Genomic DNA, 13,730 nt, shown 5'->3' with positions numbered 1-13,730 from the left:
TTTTATAGTCAACGATGTTTGCTTAGTCTTAAGTAGCGTAATGTTGAAGGTGCAACCTTCATGTTGAAGTCGTTTTTTTTCCTTAATCCTGGCAGCTACTCTCGTGTTATTCCTTATTCCAAGTGTGCATCCAAATCATCTGGAAAGGTTATTGGGACGTTTTAGATGGACGGTAGATTTGTTGTACAATGCATCTTGGTACCACGTTTCTCTTTTGATGCCACAGCTTTAACACATTTCTCGAATGTTTACAAAGTCAATATTTGTCCTCGCATTGCAAGTATTTTTTTTTATTTTTTTTTTTTATGCTTGACCCACCAATATAAGTGTTGTTGTCTTACTCAACAGATAGCCTCTTTCTCGTTCCTAGATCAGTACGAATAATGTTCTCCTTTGAATGACCCCCTTTTGCAGATTTAATGCCCTTGAAAGTTCAGTGTGAACGCCGGCATACACTCTATTCTCTGTCTTCCCTTAGAGAAACAGGGGTACTCAATCCCCCAAGTCTTGTGCAACAGTCCCATGACTTTCAAAAGGGGGTGAGTGAACTTCCTCACACTGTTGCTTTTAACCTTGCGGACAGTGAGGGAGAACAACTACAAATCAACAGTAGTGAAAAAATGACCTGAAGTTCTGTTGAACAGGTTCTATGAGGATATGAAATTGCATAGGCCGTGACAGTCTTATTTTATTACAACTTCTTTAAAAAAATCCTTCCCCCAAAAAGAGAAATGCTTTCGAAAGGAAACACTGTTTGGAGTTTGTGTACTTTGTGAGTATTGTATGAAGGGGCACGTGACAAAATAAGTTGTGACAATCGGTTGATAGTAAAAAATATAGTCTAACTTGATCATTTTTCAGCAGACCTGGAGAAGTGTTGGCCTGTTTGTATGTAGACTGTTTTGGTTGCTATTGATGAAAGAAGAACCAGGGACATTTAACTGCATGACTTGATGCTCTTAAATTATCAGTAAATGCGTAGGACAAGTAAATCATACGGCAAACCCCAAAAAAAGGTATGCAAGTTTATTTGGAGATTTCTCATGTTCACCCAGGAGTTCACTTATAGCAAATTGAAATGAACCAAGTATAAAAACAGCCAGCAATTTTTGGGGAAAATTCTCTCAAGAAAGTAAAATTATTTATAAATGTGAATAATCCATATTAGCTGCAGTGACTATGAATAGATGATGACCTACTATATGATAATTTAAGTTGTCTGTGTTGGACAACAAGGATTTGACAGATATCATTATCGTCAATCATTATAGTATAGTTCAGTCCGGGGCTTAAAGAAATGCTGAGGTTGCACCACATGACTTGTTCACTTTTTTATTTTTACTCTTTTTATTTGGTAACCTTTTACAAACACCTGCTGGAGGTAGTCTCTTAAAAACTGTCCTTTTTGTTCAGACCATGCTCCAGTGTAGTTTAATTGTTCATCCGTGTGTGTGTGTGGTAGCATGTGTGGTAGCAGTGTTTTCAGACTCCCAGTAAGGTTGACTTTGGATCATGGATGTTTCCAAGCGATGAAAATGGACCAAAAACATGAATTGATAATAAAGTATTGCGTTCTTTCGGCCCTGTATCTTGTTTTAGTGGTCAAAAGATCCATAAAACACACCCAATCTCCGACAATCCTCAGAAGCCATCGCCAAAAGCAATCCCTGTGATGTGAAATTATGAGGTTAACAGTTGCCTAGTCGTGAATTTATGGCAGTGAAGGATTGATTTGTATCTTATGAGACCATCTTGTTCTCACCCTTTAAGTGTTTTCTCTAAATTATGTTAGAGGAGCTGGAGCTTTTTATGTATCAAGTTGAAGAATTCAAGAATACACAATAAAGACTGATGATTCACATCAACGTCACAACACAGACATCTAGCCAAACAATCATGACTACAGGAGACTGGTACAGGAACACTCAATTTATAACAGTTGGTTACAAGAAAATGTTATTTGCAAAGTGTAATTAGGTTCAGCCAACACGAAAGTCATCAGAGGACAGTGTGTGCAACCAAAATCACCCTTGAATCTCTGACAGACAGTGACGACATTGCTACTCTCTAACTTGGCTGGATCAAAGTGACATAAAGGAAACAGACTAATATCCTGGAAAGTTGTGTAGTTGCTGAAGTTCATGGAAAATCCTAACCTTGGAGTGTGAGCCTGAGCGTGTGCACTGTCTAAACAAAATAGGGGCTGAGAAGTTAGGGTCCAAGGACATGTGCTAGCAGATTAGCACAAATATGGGAATGTTATGCAAAAGAAATCCTTAGGATCTTTACATGGACATTTTCAAGAATTGATGTTGATAAACAATCATTTGAAACTTTTGGAGTTACATATGTGCGCGTCTTGTTTTCCATGTCAGGTCATGTGCACCTGTGGTTGGAGAGGTATTTATGTTGAAATAGCGATAATATTTACTTTTTTGGGATGTTTTGTATTAATGCGGGTTGTATTGGTCTATTCAGATGAACAATATTTTGTATACTTGTACAGCATTTACAGATGACTGATTTTTAGGAGCACAGTACATCAGTTTTTGAACATAATTACCTCTTGACCACAAGTTTGGCCTCCCGGGTGTGACTATGCTTTTCACACATCACAATGCCAATTTGGCACAGTCAAAAGTCAACACCGATTTCGAGGCGGAACATTTTGTTGGACTACATACTGCACACCTCTCTGTTCAGCGTTCGATGTTCAGTACATCAGAATTCTGTTTTTTTTTTAAACAGACACCGACAACAGTATTCTTTCTGTTATCCTACTGACATATTTAGTTTATGTAGCAAAAAAGAATGGTTATGTTAATTCAATTTAGTTTAATCCTTGTTTCCCCCCCTCCACAGGCCCTTTCTTTGATTGTGCTTCCTTTCATCCCTGCATCCAACCTCTTCTTCCCTGTGGGCTTTGTAGTGGCAGAGAGGGTACTCTATGTTCCCAGCATGGGATTCTGTGTGCTTGTGGCACATGGATTTAGGATTGTCTCCAATAAAGGGTGAGTACAAGGCCAATACAATTCCGTTTTGATTAATACAGAAAGTTCAAAGCCCTTATAAAATACTTTAGCAGGCCACGCTCATTTATTTATTTTTGAGGGCTATCAGATAATGTTAGGCTAGGTTAATGTGAAAGTTATTGTACAATTTTACAAATACAGACAATATCTACCAAAACAGACAATATTAGGTGTTGTCTTCTATTGTTAACTGTATGTGCAACATGTCTATTGATTTCACAGATACATGAAGAGGATCTCGTGGTTGATGATAGGCGTGCTTCTTGCAACGCATGCGGTCAAAACATTCAACAGGAACTGGGACTGGGAGACTGAGTACACGCTGTTTACATCTGCACTCAAAGTAGGTGTAGGTCTTTTCTGGACATGAACAGCTACACAACTTTCAATTTATATTTGCTCACCTCCCAGAGCAATGTTTTCCAAATTACTCCCATAAATATTTTTGTACTCACTTGGTAGCCGGATAATTCATCTTTGTCGTCAACCTGAGACAGATCAATCTGTGTGGTTTTTATGTGATTGTAGATATTTAGCAAAAAAAGTATCTTGATCTTAGCTTAGCTTCCTCTCGCCCCTCCCTCAGGTCAACAAGAATAATGCCAAGTTATGGAACAATGTTGGCCATGCTCTGGAAAATCAAAACAGTTATGAGAAAGCCTTGAGATATTTCCTTCAGGCTACTCGGGTCCAGCCAGGTAAGAAAGTAATAATGGATTTATCATTATCATCTGCCTCAAAGCAAACCTTAGAACTTGGATATCTTAAGCGGTGGTTGATACAGGATGACTTCACCGTCTCAAAGGTGATACTTCAGTGCCTCAATTTGTGTTCTGTTATTTTGGCTGAACTTGCTATCAAAAAACAGTTTTTGATAAGATCGCAACAATCACAGGGAAGGTATGTGTAGTCATCTCATTGTTGTTCTTCAAGTCTCATTTATATTATTACTGGCCTTGATGTTCCATAGTTCCCATTTTAGGCGTGTGAAAAGGACAAATCAAATCAGTTCATCTGAAAAAAGAACAGAAAAAATATAGGGATTAGCCAAGTAATCAAAGGGAACAATGATAATTAACTGGGCTGACGTTCAACAGCATCAGCACTGTGTGGAGAATGTGGGGTGAGCGGTGTTTGTCTCTCTGTTCTGACTGAAAAAGAAAATGTATGTAAAGAGTAAATACTGTTCAAGTATCCATTTGGCCATTTAATTGGATCTCTGCACCCTCTTAGATTGTGATGTCTCCAAGTTATATTACTCTCAGCGTTGTATTTCCTGAATTGAGAGACGAGGACAGTGTATGAAGAGGACTTTAATGACGATGTTACAGACTTTAGTCTTTCTCTCTGAGCTCCTACACAGTTCAGACTGTATCACAAGAAGCAAGTGGAGAAACAGTGGCCCAGAACAGTGGCTTCTCAACATTGTATGGTTCATGTAATAGGACTGAATAAGAGATACAATTCAAATGTATAGTCTGTGAAGCAATAGGTTTTAAGGACCTGTATGAAGTTTATTTTAATAGTTTGAGTAGGTAGTGTGTTGACAATATAATTTGGGCAGGGAGGCAGGATTGCAACTCGTTAGACATAAAACATGTCCTGGTAACGGACTCAATATATTCTCAAAATGTCTTTCTGGTTCACCACTCAAGTGGTGTTTTTCCAAGATTAACTCTGTAAACACATTAACAGACAAGGATTTCCTGGTTCACTTATCTTTAGTTGTCCATTATGCTTTTCATAACATTAATAGTTTCTAACATTTAACTGTAGGTCACAGGTTCCCGCAGGCAACTTTTTGCATTTTTATTTCGTTTTTTTATGTAAATATGTATTTTGTGTGTGTGTGTGTTATTAGTTTGCAGTACTGATGGCTTATTCAATTCCGATATGTAAATTGGTTATGCCTTTTGGTTGTTTCCTAAACAGTTCCATAGATCAGATCTGGTGTCTAACCTCGACCTGACCCTTTACTTTTTATCCTGGCTTGACAGCAGGAAACATGTCTGTTCTGAGTAAGGGCTTCTTTTTATAACCTTTGTTCCCCATGGCATGTCCTCACAGATGACATTGGGGCTCATATGAATGTCGGAAGGACATACAAGAACCTAAACAAATCAAAAGAAGCTGAAGACGCCTACCTTGTTGCCAAATCCCTCATGCCACAGGTATGTGACAAGACCACACGCACACACACGTGCACGCATTTAAATGAAATATCTGTGTTGTGTTTGCTGTTCTCAAGGAGGACTGCAGAAAACCCTGTCCTCCTTTGAAAGTCTTGATAGATGGCTGCTTCTAGCGTCAGAGAAACAGTGTGCATATTGTTCATTGTGCTTGGGGCCTGCTTTAAGACCAAAGTGTCAGTTGCATTTAACTTGTTTAATCTCCACAGTTGACAGATTATTGATTACCACAGCAAATTACGTTTTGACAATTTAACCTAGTGTTTTTAACCCTCTTGTGTATCTTAAATGTATTGATATCCCTGAATAGTCTCTATAATCCTGAGTGGTGTGGTGCAACAGCCACAACCGTCACCTCTGACACAATCAAGGTCGCTAGGAGGACTATTTGATGCATACCCTCATTCATCAATTCAAGAAAACATAAGATTTAGGGCTAATCCTAGCAAATTCCCTATACCATGTCCCAACAAGCCCTTGTGTACCTACTGCTATGCAATTAGTCAAAGGTCACTTGAACACAAAAATGAGGTAAACTATTTGATGACATAGTCTAAGGACTGACACTTCAGATTTAAGAGATTTAATTATTGAGACTGCATGTCTCAATAATCGTACTTAAGTGTTCACTGCAGTGAGGGCTCCCAAGCCGGTTGTAGTTGGATATAAGTCTCCAGAGTTTAGTCAACCACCTTTGAGAGAGAGAGAGATAGATTTTTATTCATTAGTGTCATATGAAAAGTGAATAGAGTTGTATCACATGTTGCTATAAAAAACAGACCCTTATTTGCCTTGACAGATTATTCCAGGAAAGAAGTATGCCACGCGGGTGGCGCCCAACCACCTGAACGTGTACATCAACCTGGCCAATCTGATCCGGACTAATGACTCACGCCTGGAAGAGGCTGACCAACTCTATCGACAGGCCATCAGCATGAGGCCTGACTTTAAACAAGCCTACATCAGCAGGCAAGGCACACTGCATCCTTTTTTTCTATATATTTCACATTTTCAGTTTGTGAATCTAAGATCCTGGATGTGTCTGATTAAAAGCATCTTTAAAGGCACACAATTGGTACATAATGTGCAGGTTGTGTAGTCTAACTATCTAGCCTAGATTTTTTTTTTATCCCTACATAACCTTACATTTCATGGGAATTGTTTCATAGGTATTGCGAGCAAACCATCTCAGCAAGTCAGTACAGTTTCCTTATAACCTTGAAAAAAACAACAACCTACATCAGAATCCATGAATGTTTTACCTGATTAACTTTCAGTAGTATGAGCGATAATCGTTTGATATCATACAATTATAACTTTTTTCAATTATATATATTTTTTTAAATAATTTCTAAAAAAGGGATTATCAAGTATTTTGTTTTATTCTTTATCGCAAGTGTTTCTCTGAAATTATGACACCTTTGTTCAGTGGTTTAACCGTTGTTCACCCCAGTTGGGAAAGCAGAATTACTTCTGGCTGATGTCTTGTGTACACAGAGCATGAGGAATGTGCCACTTTCAACACAACCCAACCTCGTATTGTGAAAAAACATTGTTGCTCCTATTTGACCTTATCATAGGCAAGGTGTTGATGTTCACAGCATCGACTTCCTCATTCGAATGTCGTGAGGCATGAATGCCACAGATGCACCGTGTGATACTGGTTTGACTTTATAATGACTTTAAAAAATGAGTTTGTGTCTTTTTTTATTTTTATGGTAACGGTAGAGTAACTCGGTTGAATTCATCATAAATTCACACTATGGTTCTGCAGATTTGTACCTTTTTTTACTGTATTTTTGCAATTATAAGACCACACTTGACAATGCCGTTTTTTTCCCCTCCAGATCCATAGCATCTGATATATTTCTCTGTTTGACCCTCTTTGGCATCTTTCTGAACATAGAGGGGAGCTGCTTCTGAAGATGAACAAGCCTACGGAGGCGAGGGAGGCCTACCTCAGAGCCCTGGAGCTGGACCGCACTAACGCGGACCTGTGGTACAACTTGGCAATCGTCAACATTGAGATGAAGGAGCCATCGGAGGCACTGAAGAACTTCAACCACGCGCTAGAGCTTAACTCTCGTCACAAGCTGGCCCTATTTAACTCTGCCTTGCTCATGCAAGAGTCTGGTGAGTTGGCATAAACCCCAAATCCTGGGTTTTACAGAAGGATTGACGCAAAGTCATTTTGAAATTTGTTTGGATATTCAGTTAAATTCAGGGTGACATGTTATTGATATTGTCACAATGAAACCTAATCCCAGGTCTTAATGTGCTGAGGTGAAGGGATTAGCGAGAAAAATATGATTTCAGGTCATTGCCTGCCCAATTGCTTAGTCATCACTCAAAAACTTAAGAAAGTGGTTATCTGAGCAGGGTGTGGTTTCTTGGAAGAAGACTCCCCAACAGTTGTAGACAGGCAGCACTATGTTTTTTTTCTTGGCAGAGATGTTTTCTCAACAAAGTTCACTGTCCTGATGCTGCCTCTCTTGTAGGTGTGTTGACCAAAGCTCCTTTTTCACCAGCTGCTATTCTCTAAAACCAGATAACCCCCCCCCCCTCCCCTCCATTTCAACCTTAGCCTATTAGCACTCCCCCAAATGTTCCACGCTTCACCTGAATTGTAAGAACCTTATTTATTAGGTAAGGCGTACCTCCTGTGCGATTAAGTGCGATTGTTGACTTAGGTCTCTCTCAACTCTATGCGGCTCGTCAATCATGTGTTAGCACTGTAATTGCACACTCCCCATTTTTTATATTATCAATCTTAATATAGGTTATGTCAAGTTCAGAAGGTATGTTTCGTTGCTTATTTATTGACAAGTTTTACAGAATGACATATATAAGGCTTATGTACGCCTACTGCAGACAACCTGTCGTTACGTTTCTCAAAACGATAAATCGAGCTTCTGGGTAACTGCGCCTCACCATCTCTTAGTGCCCACGCCTCTTTATTCACGATAATTGCAAAAACTCATCCATATGGTTAAGGCACAACTTCATTCTTAGTTTTAGTTTTAGGATAAAACCTTGCCTGTGCTGCAGGTGAGCCCAGGCTTCGTCCGGAGGCCAACCGCCGTTTCCTCATGTACGTGGAAGAGGAACCAGACGACGCCAATGGCTACTTCAACCTTGGCATGCTCGCCATGGATGCCAACGAGAACACGGAGGCCGAGCGCTGGATGCGCAAGGCCATACGGCTGCAAACGGGATTCCGCAGCGCGCTCTTCAACCTGGCGCTGCTGTACTCGCAGGCCAAGCGGGAGCTGGAGGCGCTGCCTGTGCTCGACGAGCTACTGCGTCACCACCCCGAGCACGTCAAAGGCCTGATCCTCAAAGGAGACATCCTGATGAACCACAAGAAGGACACCGGGGGTGCCAAGGCATGCTTCGAGCACATCCTGCGCATGGACCCCACCAATGTTCAAGGCAAGCACAATCTGTGCGTGGTCTTCTTTGAGGAACGCGACCTGGCCCGTGCCGAGCGCTGCCTGGAGGAGACTCTTGCCATGGCGCCTCACGAGGAGTACGTGCGCCGGCACCTGAGCATCGTGCGCAACAAGATGGCGGCTTTGAGTGCAGCGGGGCATCCACTTAGCCCCGCAGAGGGCGCCACCGTACCAGCAAAGGAAGAGCTGGAGGCCCGACAAAAGGTGGCGCAGGAAGAGGACAAGGAAGGGAGGGGAACCACTGACGCTAGGGAGGGGGCCATGAGTGAGAAGAATGCACGGAAATCCGCTTCTGTGGGGACCCTCAGAGATGCAGGAGAGGATAAATCAGAACACCTGGAAGGCAGCCAGGCAGACAAGCGGACTAAGAGTAAATCCACAAAAGAGATTAAGGACATAGAAAAGAAAAGGGCGGCAGCCCTAAAGAGACTGGAAGAGATTGAGCGCATATTGAGCGGTGATTAACCCCATTTAAACCCAAGACTGCTTCTTTTTTTTATAGAGCTATTCACAGCTCCAGAATGAGATTTAGTTGTCATGAACAAACCCCATTTCATGCATGCTTTTTATTCTTTTGTTTTGTTGATGTGTGAATAGTTTAATGCCATACTAACAAACAGTTTGAACTAATCACCAAAATTAAAGGGAAACTTGTTTTGGAAACTGGTTTATTTACTCTAAGCCGCTTAAGGGGTGAACCACAAGTAATCTATTTAATGGCTATAATATCAGTCACGGATGCAAAGCTGCGAGTGCTGAATGTTTGCATTTGTAGCTATTTATACTTTTTGTTATGTCAGATGGATGCCCTTGTGTATCACTGGATTTATTATAATTTTCCAAATTTGCTTTTTAGTTTTCTTCTGTGTGTGTTTGTTTTTATTGAATGATTGTATTCCAAACAATTAAAGGAAATGACGTTTACTCTAGCCCCACTTCAGACAGGATGGTCTGTGTTAACGTACGTACATGAAAATAACTCGCACCACCTCACTGAAGCTTCTGCTCTGTCACATTACAGCAGGCCCCTAGACCCTTAGTGTGAATGCCGAGCTTCTGTTTTCTATTTCTACTCCCTGATATCATCTGTGTTTCCTACTCTCGCGGTGGTGTGGGTGCACAGGCTCCTTCTTTGATTAAGATAACTTACACCCCATCCGTCAAAGCCCCATACATCCAACCATACCCCGGGGCACACTGGCAATGCTCTTCTTCAGTGTTTCTTCTGGCTCGCTGCTGATGGCACGTTGGTCTCAACATTACAGTTCTGGTCTGTGCCTGTTCTGTTTGGGGACTGTGACACATGCAAAACCCACTCCCTACTCGCATTGCACCCCCCACCCTACCACCATGTCCCTCCCCCAGGCTGTGTCATGGGGTTCATCTCATCTACCAGGGCTCCTTCTGCTCACTGGCTGATTTCACAGCACACTTGCACTGAAGATACTTCCTTTTCTCAGCTTGTTGAGCTTCCACGCCCTTGGATTTTTAAGATGCACAGTAAACACCCAGCTGACACACACACACAGAATGTAGAAAGATCCTCCAGAACATGTGTTCTCTTTATTTAAATATTTCTTTCTTGGGAACAGTGTTATGACTCCTGAAATTGTTACAAACCTCACACCGATTCATTTGTTTTCTTTCTGTAGCAGGGTTTGTTACACAATAATCACTGAGGCGAATGCAGTAGCAACTGTCTGTCTGTTTAGCCAGTCTGTTAATGCTACAGTGCAGTGTCATATTATTCCACTTTCATTTTTATGTAGTGAACCTAAGTGGTGGGCAGTTAACTGTCCATAATCACTATGGTGGAAACTAAACAGTTTATGACTAGCACTACAGTGTTGTTAGTTGTTTTTTTTCTTCTTCTGTCCACTTCTTAAATAAGCAGCCAAAAGAATGTGTATCATGTTGGTGGGGAATTTTTGTATAGATGATTATGTCAATTATTTATTATTTTTACATGCACTGTGATCTCTTCATACTGTAATTGCTTCTGACTTACCCTAAATTGTTTGCCACTTGGCATGTTCTTGAAAATGACCGGTACCATTTTCCCCCCCTGCATCGTTGTTGACGTGCATTGTGCATATCCATACCAGTAGTAACATTTTAAATACCATATCCATCACTTGACCTATCTATGTTTACTTAGTTTGTATCTATGTTTATTTGATGAAGATTTATTTTACAATATTGAATTTTTTTGTAATCGTAACCACAAGTTTGGCTTGCAAAGGCGTGGTGGTCAGGTGAAATGATATCAAATAAAGGTGGTTGACAAAAAACAAAAACAAAATATTTTGATGTCAGACTGTTAACATGCAGGGGGGTGCTTTCATCTACATCCAGCAGTTGTGATTGTTGCTCCAGCAGTTTTCTGCATATGACTTCAGCACTATGACTATCTATTGGTAATACTGTAATTTCTACCATCAATACATTGCCGCACATGCTACTAATTCTACAACTTGCATAGTATGTACTACTGCAGGCAGTATACATAGAATACTACCTGTTTGGGACATATTACTTTGTCATATTATCAAACCTTAAACTGTATACTTGTATCGATCCTGTGTTATCTTCCATTCAAAGTCTTTTTGCCATGCAGCGGATTGGGAGTTATATAGGATGGTAGGCTGGCTTTTAAGATGTGGGGTTTACACAGAATTAACTAAATTGAACGTGGTACTCCTGATTTCATAATGCCAATGCACACACGTTCGAGGTTCTCAGCAAACTCTTTTAGAAGTGAACTCTTGTGGATTTAAAATACTACATACTACCCTTGAAGTAAAACATTGCTCCCATAGTGAACATTTTAAAATGAACTGTTTCATATTCTTTACATTTAAGATTAAAATAACTTAAAATAACAATTATCAACTGGGAGGTTAATGTGTGAATTCTTTTATTTTTATTCAATTATTCAGTATTATTGCCTTTTTTCTCAAAAAGGTTGGCCACAACACATCACAATTAAATAACCCTGTGGCAATGTGTGCTAAAATCAGCATTGAGAAGTCTGAGAAGACAAAACGACATCAGACATGACATGTACATGCAATGTACAATTCATACTATATAGTGTCGAAAGGCACTTGTAGGTCACATTTTATTGCTTGACAGCCAAAAGCACCTAAGTGCACATTTGAAAGGCATCCAGTTGCACCCACGCAGGGATGGTTATCATTAACTCCATCGTAACTATAAAACAAAAACGAGCAGCATTAGTATAACATCCAGACGTTCATATATAGCCAGCCGCTTGTTTTAGCAAGACTTGTCTTTGGTCTATTGGTTTTGTTTCACTGTGTGCATTCAGCGTGTGCCTTCAACATTTGTGTGGTCAGGCTGATGTGCACAAAATGAATAAAAAATATTTATAATCCTTAGAGGAAATGTAATCCTTCCACAGTTGTCTTTCTTCTCCTCCTACCATGTAATCCCTTTACTATAATTGTTGATGAATGGTGTGTTTATTAGGTCTCAACAATTAAGATAAATGTTTTGGGGATTTAGTCCACATCGCCTCCCACATCATCTGTTGTTTCGATCTAGCTTCCGGCGTCAACCAAATAAAATGAGGAAACACTTATACCTGGATACACCCAAATCTTGGTATAATCTTGTCCACAGAATGTGAGGCTTCTGGACTTTGTGTCACAGCAAGTGGTAGGATCATAACTCAGAAGACATGCCATTTGCAGACATTCTCATTTGGTTCTGTGATTGTGGGACATGTTACAGGAGGAACAAGGAGACATGGTTAAGGACTGTGTTGAGTGCTGTTAACACTGAATGACCTGCAGCCTAGCGAGTGAAGGACCAGGGAGATGGTGGTGGAGATCCAGAGCTCCATGGATTCTTACTTGCATACAGAGAGTTGATGTTGAGCTTTAGTCATTACAAGTACAAGGATTACACCTGAACAACTGCCAGCAACAGACAGGAAATGGCAAGACCACATACAACTAATTGAGGAAGGCCAGGTGCTTTTATGTGTGCAGCAATATGCTGACAATCTGTGTTAGAGAGTGCAATCTTCTATGCAGTTGTGTGCTTTGGAAGCAGCATAAAAGCTGGTATGTAGGGCAGGCTTGGTCCTGGGACTCAACCCAGAGAGGCAGTCCAAACTGCTAGCCATCATCTTGGACAAAATCGCTCACCCTCATGAAAGCTTGATCAGTCCGAGGAGTGCGTTCAGCTACCTCCCTCGTGCACCCTATACACATTTCTTGCCAGCTGCCATCATACTCTATCATGAGTCCTCTGGGTTGTTGTAGCATAATGACAACATGGTGGGTGGGACATTACTACAGCCAACGCTTTCTTTGCATCTGGTGATCTTAGGCCATGGAAACCCATTCCATGAAGCTCCAGACAAACAGTTCTTGTGCTGACATTGCTTTGTGAGGCCGTTTGGAATTTAGCTATCTGTTTTGACACTTTAGCACACATTTTCAGGTGGTGTCCATAGATAAATGTATATTGTGGCATCACAAGAGGACGTGTGGGAGAGGTGCGTTATGTTTCTCTCCAGGAGTGGCTACCATGCCACAAGGTAGTTGACGGGAGAACTACGTCTCCCAGACTGCACCACGCAGACAGTGTAAATGCCTCAGCCCTCTGATTGAAGCGGGAGATCAGGTGTGGGAGAGAGAGAGTACAAAAGAGTGGACACACACACAAAGCAGGGGGGAGCGTAACTGGCACAAACTGAGTTCAATGCCAGAGGAGCTTTGATCTTTATGAAGCCTATGTTTTGCTCTAAAATAACTTATGTTTGCTTCCTTAAATACTTTTTTTTGTTGGTAAATAAACCAGTTTCTTTTTTTGAACGCACTTTTGCGTGCTCTGTCCAGTTGTGGCGCACTACCCTACACCCCGCTTTGCAGCATTGCAGTTATATCATGAACATATCTTTTGGGCATTCTGGCTTTATTGGGATCGAGACAATATTTAACCCTTGTGCTGCCTTCGGGTCACAATGACCTGAAGGTTCACAACGACCCATCGTTGTGTTGCGACAACTTTACCCAATACAAAAA

The 13,730-nt window shown here is 40.9% G+C and overlaps 1 protein-coding gene across 2 annotated transcripts in view; it reads left to right on the top strand.

The window, feature by feature from the left end:
- Positions 1-12,061, top strand: part of tmtc3 (transmembrane O-mannosyltransferase targeting cadherins 3) — a 30,770-nt gene extending 18,709 nt beyond the window's left edge. The window contains exons 8-14 of one of the 2 annotated variants that reach the window (XM_067235051.1): positions 2,863-3,011; positions 3,255-3,375; positions 3,619-3,730; positions 5,100-5,203; positions 6,021-6,190; positions 7,128-7,354; positions 8,270-12,061. In XM_067235051.1, coding sequence (XP_067091152.1) covers positions 2,863-3,011; positions 3,255-3,375; positions 3,619-3,730; positions 5,100-5,203; positions 6,021-6,190; positions 7,128-7,354; positions 8,270-9,138 — 1,752 coding nt within the window. In that variant the 3' untranslated portion in view covers positions 9,139-12,061. Of the gene's footprint in view, positions 1-2,862; positions 3,012-3,254; positions 3,376-3,591; positions 3,731-5,099; positions 5,204-6,020; positions 6,191-7,127; positions 7,355-8,269 lie in introns of both variants that reach the window. The other variant, XM_067235050.1, reaches the window with a different exon arrangement.
- Positions 12,062-13,730: the final 1,669 nt, after the last annotated feature.

Source organism: Osmerus mordax, chromosome 4, assembly GCF_038355195.1.
Source record: "Osmerus mordax isolate fOsmMor3 chromosome 4, fOsmMor3.pri, whole genome shotgun sequence".
In the NCBI taxonomy this organism is placed as follows: domain Eukaryota; kingdom Metazoa; phylum Chordata; class Actinopteri; order Osmeriformes; family Osmeridae; genus Osmerus; species Osmerus mordax.
Note: the sequence above shows the minus strand (reverse complement) of the source record. Positions and strands in the feature narration are given on the sequence as shown.